This window comes from Chrysemys picta, chromosome 13, assembly GCF_011386835.1.
Source record: "Chrysemys picta bellii isolate R12L10 chromosome 13, ASM1138683v2, whole genome shotgun sequence".
NCBI lineage: Eukaryota > Metazoa > Chordata > Testudines > Emydidae > Chrysemys > Chrysemys picta.
Genome location: NC_088803.1, coordinates 16843823 through 16862017, shown reverse-complemented (window position 1 = coordinate 16862017; position 18195 = coordinate 16843823). Strand labels below are relative to the sequence as shown.

Genomic DNA, 18195 nt, shown 5'->3' with positions numbered 1-18195 from the left:
AGGCCACATTGAAAGACCCAGCACCAGCCCCTTGGTTACATGTTGAATCTTGGCCAGGGGCTGGCATTACTACGGCATTGCTCTGTCTTCTACCAAGTGCTGGGTTCTCTCACTCTCTCCACACACCGAACATTCCCTCCCTGAGACAACCTACCCTTCAGTGCCAAGCCACCCATCCCCTTGCGGCACTCTTTTGTTGTGGCTCCCAAGCCATCCTTCCCCAGAGCTGGCTGCATCTCAGCACCAGGCAAAACATCTGCATGCAATGTCGCTGCATGGCTGTTAAGAAGCTAACTTGCACCAGAGCTGGCTGCATCTCACCTGTGCTGTGTACATTGAGTCAAATGGGGTGAAGATGTTCTATGAATGCAGGCCAAGAGCAGACTCATGCTGCGGGGGGATGATGTGTTTCTCCTTTGCGAAACCAAGGGAAAAGCATAACCCATTATGGGATCCACATTGTGTGGGCCCTATACTCAGCCAGCACTTTGTTGAACATTCTTATTAATTAACTAGAAGGTCTCACACGGCCCTGCTTCTCTAGGCTAAACTGTTCACCCAGCTGGGCCCTGTCCCCACTATGGCTGGCCTCTAGCCCCCACTCTGGTCAGAGCCCAATGGATGAGAGTGAAAACTGGAAAAACTTGCCACTTTTTGCAAAAAAATAAACAGGGTAATCTCCTGGGGTGACTGGAGTGGTGGAGAGGGGCCTGGTGGGGGTGGGGGGAGATGAATGGAGTGGGGGTAACAGACCAGGCTGGGGGGCTGGATAAAGTGGACGAGGCTTTCTTCTGGCAACTAGCAGAAGTTGCTAGATCGCAGGCCCTGGTTCTCATGGGAGACTTTAATCACCCTGATATCTGCTGGGAGAGCAATACAGCGGTGCACAGGCAATCCAGGAAATTCTTGGATAGTGTAGGGGACAATTTCCTGGTGCAAGTGCTGGAGGAACCAACTAGGGGCAAAGCTTTTCTTGACCTGCTACTCACAAACAGAGAAGAACTAGTAGGGGAAGCAAAAGTGGATGGGAACCTGGGAGGCAGTGACCATGAGATGGTCGAGTTCAGGATCCTGACACAAGGAAGAAAGGAGAGCAGCAGAATACGGACCCTGGACTTCAGAAGAGCAGACTTTGACTCCCTCAGGGAACAGATGGGCAGGATCCCCTGGGAGAATAACATGAAGGGCAAAGGGGTCCAGGAGAGCTGGCTGTATTTTAAAGAATCCTTATTGAGGTTGCAGGAACAAACCATCCCGATGTGTAGAAAGAATAGTAAATATGGCAGGCGACCAGCTTGGCTAAACAGTGAAAACCTTGCTGATCTTAAACGCAAAAAAGAAGCTTACAAGAAGTGGAAGATTGGACAAACGACCAGGGAGGAGTATAAAAATATTGCTCAGGCGTGCAGGAGTGAAATCAGGAAGGCCCAATCACACTTGGAGTTGCAGTTAGCAAGAGATGTTAAGAGTAACAAGAAGGGTTTCTTCAGGTATGTTAGCAACAAGAAGAAAATCAAGGAAAGTGTGGGCCCCTTACTGAATGAGGGAGGCAACCTAGTGACCGAGGATGTGGAAAAAGCTAATGTACTCAATGATTTTTTTGCCTCTGTCTTCACGCACAAGGTCAGCTCCCAGACTGCTGCACTGGACAGTACAGCATGGGGAGAAGGTGACCAACCCTCTGTGGAGAAAGAAGTGGTTTGGGACTATTTAGAAAAACTGGACGTGCACAAGTCCATGGGGCCGGATGCGCTGCATCCGAGGGTGCTAAAGGAGTTGGCGGGTGAGATTGCAGAGCCATTAGCCATTATTTTTGAAAACTCATGGCGATCGGGGGAGGTTCCAGATTACTGGAAAAAGGCTAATGTAGTGCCCATCTTTAAAAAAGGGAAGAAGGAGGATCCGGGGAACTACAGGCCAGTCAGCCTCACCTCAGTCCCTGGAAAAATCATGGAGCAGGTCCTCAAGGAATCAATTATGAAACATTTAGAGGAGAGGAAAGTGATCAGGAACAGTCAGCATGGATTCACGAAGGGGAAGTCGTGCCTGACTAACCTAATTGCCTTCTATGATGAGATAACTGGCTCTGTGGATGAGGGGAAAGCAGTGGATGTGTTCTTCCTTGACTTTAGCAAAGCTTTTGATACGGTCTCCCACAGTATTCTTGCCGCCAAGTTAAAGAAGTATGGGCTGGATGAATGGACTGTAAGGTGGATAGAAAGCTGGCTAGATCGTCGGGCTCAACGGGTAGTGATCAATGGCTCCATGTCTAGTTGGCAGCCAGATTCAAGCGGAGTGCCCCAAGGGTCGGTCCTGGGGCCGGTTTTGTTTAATATCTTTATTAATGACCTGGAGGATGGTGTGGACTGCACTCTCAGCAAGTTTGCAGATGACACTAAACTAGGAGGTGTGGTAGATACACTAGAGGGTAGGGATCGGATACAGAGGGACCTAGACAAATTAGAAGATTGGGCCGAAAAAAACCTGATGAGGTTCAACAAGGACAAGTGCAGAGTCCTGCACTTAGGATGGAAGAATCCCATGCACTGCTACAGACTAGGGACCGAATGGCTAGGTAGCAGTTCTGCAGAAAAGGACCTAGGGGTCACAGTGGACGAGAAGCTGGATATGAGTCAACAGTGTGCTCTTGTTGCCAAGAAGGCTAACGGCATTTTGGGCTGTATAAGTAGGGGCATTGCCAGCAGATCGAGGGACGTGATCGTTCCCCTTTATTCGACATTGGTGAGGCCTCATCTGGAATACTGTGTCCAGTTTTGGGCCCCACACTACAAGAAGGATGTGGAAAAATTGGAAAGAGTCCAGCGGAGGGCAACAAAAATGATTAGGGGTCTGGAGCACATGACTTATGAGGAGAGGCTGAGGGAACTGGGATTGTTTAGTCTCCAGAAGAGAAGAATGAGGGGGGATTTGATAGCAGCCTTCAACTACCTGAAGGGGGGTTCCAAAGAGGATGGAGCTCGGCTGTTCTCAGTGGTGGCAGATGACAGAACAAGGAGCAATGGTCTCAAGTTGCAGTGGGGGAGGTCCAGGTTGGATATCAGGAAAAACTATTTCACTAGGAGGGTGGTGAAACACTGGAATGCGTTACCTAGGGAGGTGGTGGAGTCTCCTTCCTTGGAGGTTTTTAAGGCCCGGCTTGACAAAGCCCTGGCTGGGATGATTTAGCTGGGAATTGGTCCTGCTTTGAGCAGGGGGTTGGACTAGATGACCTCTTGAGGTCCCTTCCAACTCTGATATTCTATGATTCTATGATTCTATGAAAGTTGAAATGATCAGATGGGATGATGAGCCAGGCTGGGGGGATGGAGGGAGAAGAGGTGAGGGACCTGACTGTGGGGGTGAATGGTGTAGAGGTGAAGAGGCTTGTTGTGGGGGCTGGACAGAGTGAGGTTCAGGGAGGGAGGTGCTGGACAGAGTGGAGGTGATAGGCCTGGCTGGGGTGGGAGTGAGGGGTCTGGTTGTGGTGGCTGGACAGAGTGGGGTTCAGGGGCCTTGGTGGGTGGGGTTGGATGAACTGGGGCTGAGGAGCCTGTCTAGGTTGGGGGGTTGGATGAAGAATGGTGAGGGGCCTGATTGGGGGGGGGGGGCAGGCTGGAGTGTGGTGAGAGGTGTGGCTTGGAAGATGATGGATGGAGTGGGGGTGATGGGCCCAGCTGGGGGGCAGGTCAGATTGGGGGTGACAGGCCTGGCTGGGTGGTGATGGATTGAGTGGAGGGTGATGGGTGGCTGGGGGTGGCTGTATGGAGTGTGGGAGTGGGGCCTGGCTGAGGTGGCTGGCTGGAGTGGGGGACAGGGTCATGGCTGGTGGGGTGATGGATGGAGTCGGGGTGAAGGCTGTGGTTTGTGTAGCCGAGCTGGGGTATATAGCTGGGGGAACCCAGAACGTGGAGATTCCCCCTATGGAGAGGGACTTGGGCACCTGGGGTGGGAGGCATATATGGGGGGGTCAGAACAGGGCTGTTCCCGCTAGATAGAGTGACTGGTGTGGCCAGGGTGTGAGGCATAGACATGGTACCTTAGAATGGGGTAATCCCCACCATGGAGAGGGACAGAGATGCCCCCTTTCCCATGCTTTCTCTGTTTAAGATGGTCCCATCTCCCCTTTCACTCAGCTAGACCCAGGCTTTACCCCCTGGCACTCCAATAAACCAACTCCATGGGCTGATCCTGAGTGGGAATAAATCTCACTAGGACTAGGAGACCCCTACCGAGCCCATCAAGGCCCCCTCCATCTGCACCTCTTCCCTAACACCTCAAGGCAGTAGTGACACCCGCCTGCTCTGTGCAGTGGGTCCTATGTGTAATGAGTGGGTTGGTTCCCAGCCAAGCAGGGGTCCATGTGAATCTGAGTCTCAATAGCTCTGCTCATTGCCAGATCCTGAAGACTCAAGTCCCCTCTCTACCCGTGTCCCGCAGTCCTGACCCACAGCCCCCACCCCACTCCTAGCACTGGGGTCTGTGCTGAGCTCTCTGAGGAGATGAGATATCTTTTGCTTTGAAATGCCTGGCTCCAACTGTTCAAGCAGGAACCAGTGGCAAAACTCAGCTCAGCTCTTTAATTGGCTTTGCCAGTGGCCCAAATCATCAATACCCAGAGTGAGAAATGTTCAGACATCAAAACAAGCTAATTCCGCCAAGGGATTTGCAGTCTGGTCTGTGTGATTTATTAAGTGTCCCTAACTCCCATGAAAGATACCGGGCAGACAATCCTCAGAGATGGACAGCCTCTGTTAATGCCAAGTGTTGACACAGCACAGGCAGTGGGTGTGAGGTCAGTGGTCAGAGGACTGGACTGGGAACCAGGACTCCAGGATTCTTTTACCAGCTCTCAGAGGGCAGTGGGGTCCTGTGGCATAGAGTGGAGAGGGATGGGTTGTCAGCACTCCTGGGATCTATCTATCGCTCTGGGCAGGGGGAATGGGAAAGTGGGATCCAGTGGCTTAGAGCAGGGTCTGGGAGTCTGGACTCTTGGGTTAGTGTTTAAGGCGAGAGAGGACCACCAGATCACCTTGTCTGACCTTCTGTAGATCAGGCCATTAGATAATGTCTTCTCCTTTCTATCCCTTGCTATGTGGGAGTGGAGTGGGCTCTGGTGGGTTAGATCTGGGGTGCTGGGACTCCTGGGTTCTATCCCTGGCTGTGGGAGGCAAATGGGATTGAGTGGGTTAGATCTGGGGATAGGGGGTGTCTGGGACTCCTGGGTTCTATCTCTTGCTGTGAAAGGGGAATGAGGTCCATAAAAAAAGAATATACTGCTGCCATGATTTGTGTCCCACCTGTGAGTCTCTCTACATCACCAGGGTTGCTCCTAATTGATAGCAAAGAAAATGAGAGCAGAATTTTTCTCACTGGCTCTAAGTGTGAACACACATTTATCTAGGTAACAATCTTGAAATACAGCTGCACTCACACATGCACACACACACACACTGAGCAGGGATCATTTCCTCCAGCAAGGATACATATGCCCCCCACCTCCACCGCCTAGCTCCTCTTTGTATTCTGGTTGTATCATCAAATGCATTTTTTTTATACTGGGAGTGACTCCTAGAGATCATGCAAAATGCTGTGTGTGTTCACTCTCCAGGACTGGAGTGAGCAACCCCTAGAAGGAAAAGAACTCATATCCCATTTCCCTCCCCCCTGACCAGCCAGTCCCTGCAGGCTGGGGCCAGAGCAGAACCTCCTACAGCTTCCCCAGCAGGGTCCTCCTCAGAGCATCCTTCATCTCCTTGTTCCTCAGGCTGTAGATCAGTGGGTTGAGCAGGGGGGTCGCCACCGCATAGAAGAGGGTTGCCATCTTCCCGCTGCCCCCTGCGGCTGACGGGCTGATGTAGGTGACCATGCCAGAGCCCCAGAAGAGGCTCACAACGGCCAGGTGCGAGGAGCAGGTGGAGAAAGCCTTGTGCCGCCCGGCCCCTGTGGGCAGCCTGAGCACTGCCCTGACGATCAGACCGTAGGAGGTAAGGGTGAAGAAGGCGGCACCAAAGATTATGAGGGAGCTCAGGACATAAGTGGCCAGTTCAGCCTGGGGAGCTGGGGCACAGGAGGAAGCCAGCAATGGGCCCGGATCACAGACAAAATGATCCAGGGTGAGGACACAGAAGGAGAGCTGGGAGATGAGGACGACAGGCACTACGAACCACAGAAAGCCGGTGACCCAGCAGGAGGCTGCCAGCACCCAGCATCTGTGGGGGGACATGAGGACGGGGTAGCGCAGGGGGTGGCAGATGGCCAGGTACCTATCCAAGGCCATGGCTGCAAGGAAGCAGCACTCGGTGGTCCCCATGCAAAAGAAGATGTAGAACTGCACAAAGCAGGCATGGGAGGAGATGGGGACCCCGGGGTTCATCAGGTCAGAGAGCATCCGGGGCATGGTGGTCGTGACATAGCAGATCTCCAGCCAGGAGAAGTTCCCCAGCAGAATGTACATGGGCAGGCGTTGGAGGCGAGGGTCCCGCAGGACGGCCCACACAATGCACAGGTTGCCTGTCAGCGTCCCGATGTAGGTGGAGGAAAAAAGGGCACAAACAAGATTGCGGCTTAGCCGGCCCAGGGAGGGGAAACCCAGCAGGATGAACTTGGTCACCGGGATGGTGCCATTGACTGGATTCATCAGGGGGCCCTGGAGCTGAAAGGAAATGATCAACAGGATTCTAAGGGGCTGCCCAGAGACCTGGAACAGGAGAGGGGTCTAGTGGCTACAACAGTAGGGACTAGCACACACAGCCACAGTCAGTCTCTTTCATACATCTCATATCCCAAACTCCACCTCAGAGCCCTGGCTCACCCCACAACATCCCATCTCCAGCCATGGGCATAGCCTGGTGCTTCAGAAGAAGCAGATTTAAAAACCAACCAAACAAAAACCTCTCAGAATACATGGTGGAAATCCCTTTCTGGCCCTGCCGATGGCCAGCTGAAACCCTGAAGCATGAGGTTTAGGGACATAGAACATTTACTGGAAGTTAGCCCCTGGGCTGCTGAGCCCTGCCTCTCCCCCCCCCCCCACCCAGTCACAAGCAGCCCGGTCATACAATCACACTCATATATTTGTCCAGCTCACCCTAAAAACTAAGTTGCTCAACTCCACAACTCCTACTGGGAGGCTGTTCCAGAACATCCCCCCTCTAATAGTTAGAAACCTCCTGCTAATTTATAGCCTGCACTTGTGCATGGCTGGGTTAGTGGTTGGAGCAGAGAGGTGCGGGCAGCAGAACAGTGCAGCAGCTAGGGAAGAATCAAAGCAAGAAGGAAGCTGTGTGTGAAAACCCACCTGGCTGTGAGATCTCAGCCTCCTCTCTCCGCCTCTGCTGTGACAGGAGCTGGGCAAGAAGGGGCTGATATCTGCTCTCTGAACCACTGGGTCCCTGGGGCTTGGTCTCTGGGGTGTGTAGGAGCGGCCAGGTTTGGATTTGATCTCTGTGTAAGTACCAGGGAGAGCCCCTACAAGCCTTCCATACAGCAGCAATACAAACACCCCACACCAATTTCCCCTCACACATACACACAGTCCCCCCCACTTCCCCTTCCTCACACACAGCCTTCCACAGAGCCCCCCCCCCCAGCCCTCCCTCAACACACACACACAGACCTCCACACACACAACCCCCCACTCCCACAAACAGGTCTTGGGGGTGTCAAGATGAGGCCACATTGAAAGCTCCAGCCCCAGCCCCTCGGACACATGATAAATTGAAGCCCCGGCTGGCAGTACTAAGGCAGTGCTCCAACTTCTACCAGGTGCTGGGTTCTCTCACTCTCTGCACCCACTGAGCAGGGTTCATTCCCTCCAGCAGGCAGCAGCAGGCACAGACACCACCCCTCAGTGCGAGGCGAGCCATCTCCTTGCAGCATCCTTTTGTGGCTGTTCCCCTGCCGTCCTTCCCCAGAGCTGGCCGCATCTCAGCACCAGGCAAGCCATCTCCATGCAATGTTGCTGTGTCGCTGTTACCGAGCTACCTCACGCCAGAGCTGGCTGCATTTCAGCTGCAGGTGCGCCATCTCCATGTAGTGTCACTCTGCGGCTGTCACCCAGCTGCCCTGACCCCAAGCTGGCTGCATCTCACCTGTGCTGTGTACATGGAGTGGAAGGGTGAAGATACTTTATAAACACAGGGCAAGTGTAGACCTTCCACTGCGGGGGAATGATGTGTTTCTCTTTTGCCAAGACAAGGGAAGAGCAAAACTCTGAGCTCCCCATAGTGTGGGTCTTATACTCAGCCGGTACCTCATTAACTAGAAGGTTGCACACTTCCCTGCTTCTCTAGGCCAAGCTCTTCACCTGGCTGGGCCCTGTCCCCACTCTGGTCAGACCCCGGCCCTCACTCTGGTTGGAATCCAATGGATGAGGGGGAAAACTGGAAAACTTGCCACTTAAAATCAGTTTTTTCCAGTTTTTGCCAAAATAAACAGAGTAATCTCCTGGGGGCTGGCTGGAGTGTGGAGAGGGCCCTGGTGGGACATGGGGGAGGGAAGGGGGGGGTTGGGCCAAGTATTAGTGAGCAGTGTGGCTGGGGCGCTGGAGAGAGTGGGATTGGGGGGCCTAGCTGGGGGTGTGTGGCTTGATGGTTTGCAGCTGGGGGGCCTGGTTTGGCGCCTGGACGGATTGAGTGTGAAAAGTCTGGTTGTGGGAGCTAGACAAAGTGGGGGTGAGGGCCTGGCTCGGGAGGCTGCATGGAGTGGAGGTGAGGGGCCTGGTGGTGGGGCTGGAAATAGTGGGGTTCAGGGGCTTTCCTGGGGGGGGCTGGAAGGAGTGGGTGTGAGGGGCCTGACTGAGGGGTATTGGCTAAAGTGGGGGTAAGGGGCTTGGGTGGCAAGGCTGGCTGCAGTGGGAGTAAGGGGGTGACTGGAGGGGCTCGACGGTGTGAGTAAGGGGCCTGGTTGTGGGGGGGGGCTGGTCAGAGTGGGATTGAGGGGTGTGTCTGGGGGCATTGGATGGAGTGGGGGTGAAGTGCCTGGTTGTGGGGGCTGGACAGATTGGGGTTCAGGAGCCTTGCTACGGAGAGGGGGTGCTGGAGGTGAGGGGCCTGGATGGACAGGGGTTGGACAGAGTGGGGGTGGGGGCCCTGGATGGGGGACTTGATGGAGTGGGTGTGAGGGGCATGGCTGGGGGGCTGCACAGATTGGGGGTGAAGGATCTGGGGGGGCTGGACAGAGTGAAGGTGATGGCCCAACTGGGGGCTCTGGATGGAGTACGGAGTGAATGGCCTGGCTGGTGGGGCTAGATGGAGTGGGGGTCTTGTTATGGGGGCTAGACATAGTAGGGGTGAGAGGTCTTTTTGTGGGGGCTGGACAGGGTAGGGTTCAGGGGAATTGCTGGGTTGGGCAGGACAGAGTAGGGTTCAGTGGCATTGCTGGGTTGGGCAGGCCAGAGTTGGGCTGGATGAAGTGGGGTGGTGGATGGAGTGGGTGTGAGGTGACTAGCTGGGGGGGCTTGATGAAGTGCAGCTGAGGGATCTGGCAGGGGGACTTGAAGGAGTGGGGCTGAAGGGCCTGGATGGCGGGAGGCTGGATGGAGTGGGAGTCAGGGGCGTGGCATAGGGGAAGGTGGGGGCTTGATGACATACAGCGGGGGGGTCAAGCTGAAGGGGTTTGGACAGATTGGGGGTGATGAGAGGCCTAGCTGTGAGGGGTGGAGAGAGTGGGGTTCAGGGGCCTTGCTGGGGAGGAAGACTGCTGGACAGAGGGGAGGTAAGGGGCCTGGCTTGCGTGGAGCGGGGAAGAGATGGACAAATTGGGAGTGAAAGTTCTGGCTGAGGGGGCTTGACAGGTTGCAGGTGAGGGACCTGGGATGGGGCTGTATGGATTGGGGGAAAGGGGCCTGACTGAGGGGACAGGACAGATTGGGGATGAGGTGCTTGGCTGTGGGTGCTGGATGGAGTGGGAGACAGGGCCTTGGCTGGTGGGGCTGTACCGAGTGGAGGTGAGAGGTCCGTATGTGAAGGCTGCATGGAGTGGGGATGAAGGCTGTGTAGCTATGCTGAGGGGTGTAGATGGGGGAGCTCAGAACATTGTGAACTCCCCTATGGAAAGGGACTTGGGCACCTGGGGTGGGGGGCATATATGGGAAACTCACAATGGGGCTGTTCCCCCTACAGAGAGGCACTGGTGTGGCTGGGGAGCAGGGTACTTTAGAATGGGGTGATCCCCATTATTGAGAGAGACAGAGATTCCCCTTTTCCCATGCTCTCTCCTTAAGATGGTCACATCTCCCCTTGCACTGAGTGAGACCCAGGCTCTGCCCCAATATACCAAGCGGAAGGGCTGATCCCAGTTGGGAAGAAATCTCACTGGGACTAGGAGACCCCTAGCAAGCCCATCAAGGCCCCTCCATCTGCACCTCTTCCCTGCCCTATCACTGCCTGCTCTGTGCAGTGAGTCCCATATGTAATGTGTGGGTTGGTTCCCAGCAGAGCTGGGGTCTATTTGAACCTGATACTCAATAGCTCTGCTCATTGCCAGAGATCAAGAACTGAATGGATCCTGGAGGCTCAGCTCCCCTCTTTGTGTCCCTCAGTCCTGACCCACATCCCCCACCCCTCTCCTAGCACTGGGATCTGTGCTGAGCTCTCTTAGGAGATGAGACAACTTTTGCTTTGAATTGCCTGGTTCCAACTTTTCAAGCAGGAACCGGCAGCAAACTCAGCTCAGCTCTTTAATTGGCTTCAGACATCAAAACAAGCTAATTCTGTCAAGGGATTTGCAGTCTGGTCTGTGTGATTTATTAAGTGGCTCTAACTTCCATGAAAGATACCAAGCAGAGAACTCTCAGAGATGGACAGCCTCTGTTAATGCCAAGAGTTGACACAGCACAGGCAGTGGGTGTGAGTTCAGTGGTCAGAGGACTGGACTGGAAGCCAAGACTCCGGGGTTCTTTTTCCAGCTCTCAAAGGGTGGTTGGGTCTAGTGGGTAAGAGCAATGAGGGAAGGACATAGTCAGTGCTCCTGGGTTGTATCCATAGCTCTGGGAGGGGAGTGGGAAAGTGGGTCCAGTGGGTTAAAGAAGTGTGGTTGGGCGTCTGGGCAAGAGAGTTAGAGTTTAAAGCCAAAAGGGACCAGTACGTCACCTAGTTTCAATGTCTGAAAATCTCAGGCCAGCAACACCACCTAGCAACTGAAACTCAACCAAGGTATTACAAACCTCAGGAGGCTAACTTGTTATGTGCTATGGGCGGAGAATAGCAGGGACCAGTCCCTAAAGCCCCCACAATGACAGGGAAATGATTAAAGGAGACACACCCAGCTAGTCTTGGCAACTGACCACATGCTGCCCCACATACTGCAGAGGAAGGTGGAAAAAACCAAGGTCACTGCCAATTTGAGCTGGGGGGAAATTCCTGCCCCAGCCCACATACGGAGACCAGTTAGACCCTGAGCATCTGAGCAAGAACTGCCAACCAAGCACCTAAGAGAGAGTTTGGCTCTGTGCTACCTCAGAGCTCTGGCCCACCCCACCCAGTGTCCCATCTCCAGCTGTGGCAATCCCAGTGCTTCAGACCAAGAAGACAACAACACAAACAACCCCCAAAAACAGATTGGGGGGGTTATCCCTCAGGTCTGCAAGTGACTAGCTGAAACCCTGAAGGTTTTAGGAACCTCAGACATGAAACAAAAGGGACCTTCAGGGTGACCAACCATTGGGAGGCAGTTCCAGGACCTGACACCTCTGTTAGCTAGAGATCTTCTTTTCATTTCTGTCCTTGGCTATGGGAGAATAATGGGGTCTACTGGGTTAGATTGGGGAAGGGCTGGGACTCCTGGGTTCTATCCCTGGCTGTGGGAAAGGAGTGTGGTCTGTAACATACAAGTATAATGTTGCCATGATTTTGATCCCAGCTGCATAGGTGTCAGTCTCATGACATCATTGGGGTTTCTCCTGATTGACAGCAGAGAAAAGGAGAGCAGAACTTTACTCTCTGGATCTAAGGGTGATAACTCATTTATCCAGGTAACAATTATAAAATACAGCTGCACAAAAAGGGCAAGAGATACGAGCCAGCCTCTCTGCACATGCACTTGGTTAGCTCTCCTACCCCCTGCAAACACACACTAAGCAGGGCTCATTTCCTATAGCAAGGACACATACACCCCCACACTTTCCCCATGTCCCCTTGTGTTCTGGGTGTATCATCAAACAGCCATTTTTTAATATTACAAGTGACCCCTGCAGGTCACATAAAATGCTGTGTGTTCCCCCTGCAGGATTGGACCCAGCACCCCCTGGAAGGGGAAGGCCTCATACCCCATTGACCAATGCCTGACAGAGGCCAGAGCAAAACCCCCTACCGCTCCCCCATCAGCGTCTCCTCAGAGCTTCCTTCATTTCTTTGTTTCTCAGGCTGTAAATCAGCAGGTTGAGCCGCGGGGTTCCCACCATGTAGAAGAGAGTTACCACCTTCCTGCTGTTCCCCGAGGCTGCTGGGTTGACATAGATAAAGCCATAGAATAGGACCATGATCACCAGCTGCAAATGAAGAAGCCCTTGTGATGCTCAGTCCCTGAGGGCAGCACTGCCCTGTCAACTAGCCCATAGGAAGCCAGGATGAAGAGGACGGTGGTGAAGATGATGAGGGCACTCAGGGCATAGAAGGCCTGTTCAGTCGAGGAAGTTGTCATGCAAGAAGCAGCCATCTATGGGGCCAGGTCACACAGACAAAATGATCCAGGGTGTTGGGGCCTGTTATGGGGTGTGCATACTCCAAACTAGGCAGGAAAGGGTTAATCTCACACTATTGATGGAGGAAGTCCTGCCCCTCAGACCATGCTGGGCATGCTCCAAGTGCCATGCTAGTATAAAGGAGAACAGCCCAGCTCAGTCTGGGCTGACTGCCAAGGAGGAAGGATGCTTGGTGGAGGTTCAAGCACGAGATCCAGACCGGAGGCCTGTTGCCCATAGCTGACCGACTGGAGTCAGAGTCCCAGGGATATGGGGTGAGAGGAATCTCCTACTTGTGTAAGGTCAGCATGTTGTGGTTGGATTCTTCGCTGACCCAGTGGCAGACCACTCCGCCACTGTTAGGGCCCTAGGTCAGAACCCAGTGGAGTTGGATGGACCAGGTCCCCCTACTCCGGCTGCCCCACTTTTGGTGACAGCCCCCACATTTGGCCATTAGGACATGCTGACCTGCATTCAAGGGCAGCTATATTGACTCCAGCCACTAGGCCACGCTGCCCTACATTCAAGGGCCACTTTATTGACTCTGGTCACTAGCCCACATAGCCCTGCACCCAAGTGCAGCTGTATTGATTCTGGCCACTAGGCCATGCTGCCCTGTGCTTGAGGGATGCTATATTGACTCTGGCAGCTAGGTCTCGCTGCTCTTCACTCAAAGACCGCTATATTGACTCTGGTCACTAGGCCACACCACCCTGTGCTCGTGGGCAGCCATAGTGTCTCGTGCCATTAGGCAATGCAGCCCACAACCCAAGGACTGCTGCTTTGATTCTGGCCATTGGGCCACACTTTTGAGAGGTCCAGGACAGTCTGGCAGACTGTAACTGCAGGGTCAGCGCACCCACGATCCACTCTGAAGTGAGACAGGGTGTGCATACACCACCACAGGGCCACAGAAGGAGAGCTGGAAGATGAGGACCATGGGCATCATGAACCACAGGACTCTGGAGAGCCAGCAGGAGACCCTTAAGGCCCAGCAGAGCTGGTGGGACATGAATACAGGGCAGCACAAGGGACAGCAGATGGCCAGGAACCTATCCAAGGCCATGTCCGAGAGGAAGAAGCACTCAGTGGCCCTGTGGAAAGGAAGAAGTAGAACTGCACAAAGCAGGCACGGAAGGAGATAGGGATGGTGTGGGATACCAGGTCAGAGAGCATCTGTGGCATTGTGGTTATGACATAGCAGATCTCCAGCCAGGAGAATTTCCCCAGAAGGATGAATATGGGCAAGCATTGGAGGCAGGGTCCTGCAGGATAGCCCATACAATTCACAGGTTGCCTGCCAGTGTCCCAGCGTAGGTGGAGGAGAGAAGAGCACAGAGGAGAGTGCAGCTCTGCTGGCCTGGGGAGTGGAAACCCAGCAGGATGAACTTGTTCACTGGGTTCTTGTCATTCGCCGGATTCATCAGAGGGCCCTGGAGCTGAATGGAAAACAGGACTCCAATGTTCTACCCAGAGCATTGGGAGTGGAGAGGGGTCTAGTGGTTACAGTCATGGGGAACAGCAGACACACAACCACACACACACACATTGTCTCTCTCTCATACATAACAGATTTCAAACTCCACTGGGACCCGATACTCAAGCTGGGTTAGTTCTTCCTTTGGAAACTCTCAGTGTTGGATAAAGATGGATGAGGGTGAAAACTGGAAAAACTCTCCAAGGATTGGGTGTGAAGGGCCTCACTACTGGAGCCTGGATGGAGTGAGGTCACTTGAACAGTTTTATGCCAGACTACTTTTTTTCGCTGCTTTCTCCCCCATCCAGCTGCGGCGGGGCAGTACACTGTTGAAAATGACATCACCGATGCAGCATGAAAAGGTCACTCTGGCAAGAGAAGCCCCACACCATTCCCAGAAGTGCTGGAATGTCCAATATTCCAAGAATGTGTACATGGCCACTCTAGTCCCTCACTAAAGGCTCTTAAGCAAACCATGGGATAAGAGGGAAGGTCCTGTCATGGATAAGTACCTGGTTGAAAGATAGGAAACAAAGAATTTGAATGAATGGTCAGTTTTCTCAATGGAGAGAGGTAAATAGTGGATCCAGTGCTATACCACATATTCATACATGATCTGGAAAGGAGGGTGAAAAATTAGTTGGCAAGATTTGCAGACAATACAAAATTACTCAAAATAGTTAAATCCAAATCTGATGGTGGAGAGTTACAAAAGAATCTCACTAAACTGGGTCACTGGGACACAAAATGGTGATTGAAATCCAGTGCTGATAATTGCATAGTAATGCACATTGAAAAACATAATCCCAAATATACATACAAAATGATGGGATCTAAATTATCTATTACCACTCAAGAAAAAGATCATCATGGATAGCTCTCTGAAAACTTCTGCTCAATGTGCAGCGGCAGTCGAAAAAGCTAATGGAATATTAGGAACCATTAGGAAAGGTATAGATAATAAAACAGAAAATATCATAATGCCACCATAGAAATCCATGGTGCAGCCACACCTTGAATACTGTGTGCAGTTCTGGTCACATCATCTCAAAATAAGATATGTTAGAATTGAACAAAGTGAGGAGAATAGCAATGAAATGACTAAGGGGATGGAAAAAGATGAGGACTGTTCTTCTTAGAAAAGAGATGACAAAGGGGGATATGATAAAGGTCTATAAAATCATGAATGGTGTGAGAAAAATGAATAAGGTAGTGCTATTTACCCCTTCTCATAAAACAATAACCAAAGGTCAAACAATTAAATTAAAAGACAGGAGGTTTAAAACAATTGTAAGGAAGTACTTCTTCACACAACTCACAGTCAATCTGTCCAACTCATTGCCAGGCGATGTTTTGAAGGCCAAAAGTATAACCAAGTTCAAAAAAAGAATTATATACGTTCATGGAGGATAGGTCCATCAATGGCTATGAGCCAAGAGGGTCAGGGATGAAACCCCATACCCTAGGTCTCGCTAAACCTACAACTCCCCAAGCTGGGACTCAGCAATAGGGGATGGATCACTCGATAATTGCCCTGTTTCATTCATTCCCTCTGAAGTTTCTGGTACTGGCTACTGTCAGAAGACCGGATACTGGGCTAGATGCACCATTGGCCTAACCCACTATGGCCATTCTTATATTATGTTCTTATGCTCACTCTCCTGGACTCAGACAGCTAACCCAGGTCAGCCCTTTCTTGCACCATTTTACTCAGAAGCCCAGTGTTTAAAGAAGTCACCAAGCATGTTAGAGACCCCTATTTAAACATTCAATCTGCCTCATTCAGAGCAACAACATGAACCCAGGTAACCTATCTCCCACATGACTGTCCTAACCGCTGGGTAATAGGATATACTGAGGTGGGTTTCTTTCCATCCCTCCTGTTGAAGTTGCTCCACTTTTTGTAAAATATGCCAGAAGAAGAGACAGTGTGCACCCCTGCAAGCTAAGCAGAGATTTTGAGGAGTTTAGTATTGGATTTAGGCATCAAAAGTGGCAGTTAGGTTCTTAAACCTCTTTGTGGATCTAATCCTTAGTTTTTTGTAAGATGTTTGACTTAGTGCTACACGACCTTCTAATTAAAAAAATATCACTTTAGAATGTCAATGCAGCACATATTAAACAGATTAAGAACTGGTTAATTGATTGATCTAAAAAAATAGAGAGACAAAGTGGGTGAAGTGATATATTTTATTGGACCAACTTCTGTTGGTGAGAGAGACTAGCTTTCAAATCATACAGAGCTTCACACAGACCAGAAGAAGAGTTCTGTGTGACTCAAAAATTTGTCTCTCTCACCAACAGAAGTTGGTCCAATAACAGATATTACCTCACCCACCTTGTTTCTCTAACATCCTGGGACTGATACGGCTGCAACTACACTGCATACTTTTTTAAAAAACTGTCATCAATGAGGACTAATCCTCTAGTGAGATTCTTCAGTTCCAATGACATTCATCATTTTAATCAATGATCTGGAAGTAAATATGTCTGCTGATATAACTTGCAGATGACACAAAGATTGGTGGAATGGTAAATAATGATGAGGACAGGGAAATGACACAGAGTGCTCTGGATCGCGTAATAAGTAGGGCCAACTCAAATGAAATGTGCTTGAACACAGCCAAATGCAAAGGTATTCATCGAGGAACAAGAAAGGAAGGTACTTAAAGGCTCTTTGATCTAGAGGAAGAAAGCAGAAGAGGAACTAGTGGCTGGAAGCTGAATCCAGACAAATTTAATTTAGAGACAAATTTAATTTAGACACAATTTTTTAACATTAATCATTGCAACAAGTTACCAAGGCAAGTGGTATATTCTCCATCTCTTGATGTCTTCAATAAAATGGGATGCCCTTCTAGAAGATACTGTGGGGTATAGGGCCCATTGAGTCCCCACCAGACCACAGTATGGGTTGCTTCCCTTTTTTAGCACTCACCAACTCCTTCCCCTGCTTGGGGCATATCAGAGTCTCTCAAAACAAATCAGTGCAGGGCAGATCAAAGTAAATAAAGGAAAAAGGGGGCTTAGTCTCTTGGTCACCCCTTTGGGGCCCAGCTTGTCTGTAGGTTTTTTCATGTTCTGCTAAGGATTAGAGTCTTATTGGTCCAGATAAGGACACAGCCTTTCTGTAATCTTCATTCTGTATCAGGGGCAGATAGTGTTAAGGACAGTGGGTCCATGACTCACTTTCACTTTGCTGATCTAGCCCTGTAGCCAGCTTTCTCCCAGGTATCTTCTCCTAGTTGCCATTTGTTCGTGTGGCAGGCTTTCCCTTTTTGAATCCAGTCCTCCACAGCCCTGTCTAGCCCACTGGACCCCACTCTCCTCTCAGATTTGGCCCAAGAATCTGGACTCATAGACTTCTCTTGCTATATCTCACTAGACCCACTCCTGACCTGGAGCCAGGGGAAAGAAGCAGAAGCCTTCCGACTGATCACCTCACAAGTCTATCAAAGTTTTGATTTCCTCTCTGAGAGCAGGATCCTTCCTATTAACTTCCTGACGGGCTTTTCATCTCAGTGTTCCTAAGAGTGTGGATCTTCAGGTTTAGCATTGGAGTAATCACTGTACAGCACAGACACTGCCTTGTCCACCATGAACTTCTGGAAAGGCCAGTCATAGATAAAGATCCAGGGTGAAATTGCAATCTCAGCACTGTGATCTGGATGGCAGAGGTGGTCAGGGCTTTGTGCTTCCCTTCCATGACTTGTGCCCTTATCTGGACCAAGATGATGGTATAGGATATGAGCAATGTGATGAAAACTCCTGTGGTGATCAGCCCACTGCTGGAGACCAGCAGGTCCTCCATCATGTATGAGTCAGTGCAGGCCAGTTTGAAGACCAGGGGGATGTCAAAGAAGAAACTGCGTAGTATATTGGGTCCACAGAAGGGAAGCTGGATGAGCAGTGCAACCTGGAGAATGGAATGGTCAAAGACACCCATAAGCCATGCTGGAGACCTCAGCAAAACTAGCAGTGTGAACCAAAGGCCATGAACCAGAGTAGGCCTGGACTTAACAAAGTACACACTGGATGT

General features: G+C 51.4%; 2 protein-coding genes across 3 annotated transcripts in view; one reads left to right on the top strand and one right to left on the bottom strand.

Annotated features, from left to right (window-relative positions):
• The window catches only part of LOC135975263 (uncharacterized), a 443768-nt gene that overhangs the window by 282792 nt on the left and 142781 nt on the right, over positions 1 to 18195 (top strand). The gene's annotated exons all lie outside the window — the stretch shown is intronic.
• LOC101951754 (olfactory receptor 11G2-like) lies at positions 5708 to 6637 on the bottom strand. Its single transcript, XM_008175935.2, has one exon. It carries the CDS (start codon positions 6635 to 6637, stop codon positions 5708 to 5710), a length of 930 nt encoding a protein of 309 aa, XP_008174157.1.

Bases quoted from the DNA above. Each gene is read 5' to 3' on its own strand.
- LOC101951754 (XM_008175935.2), bottom strand. From the start codon at position 6,637: ATGAATCCAGTCAATGGCACCATCCCGGTGACCAAGTTCATCCTGCTG.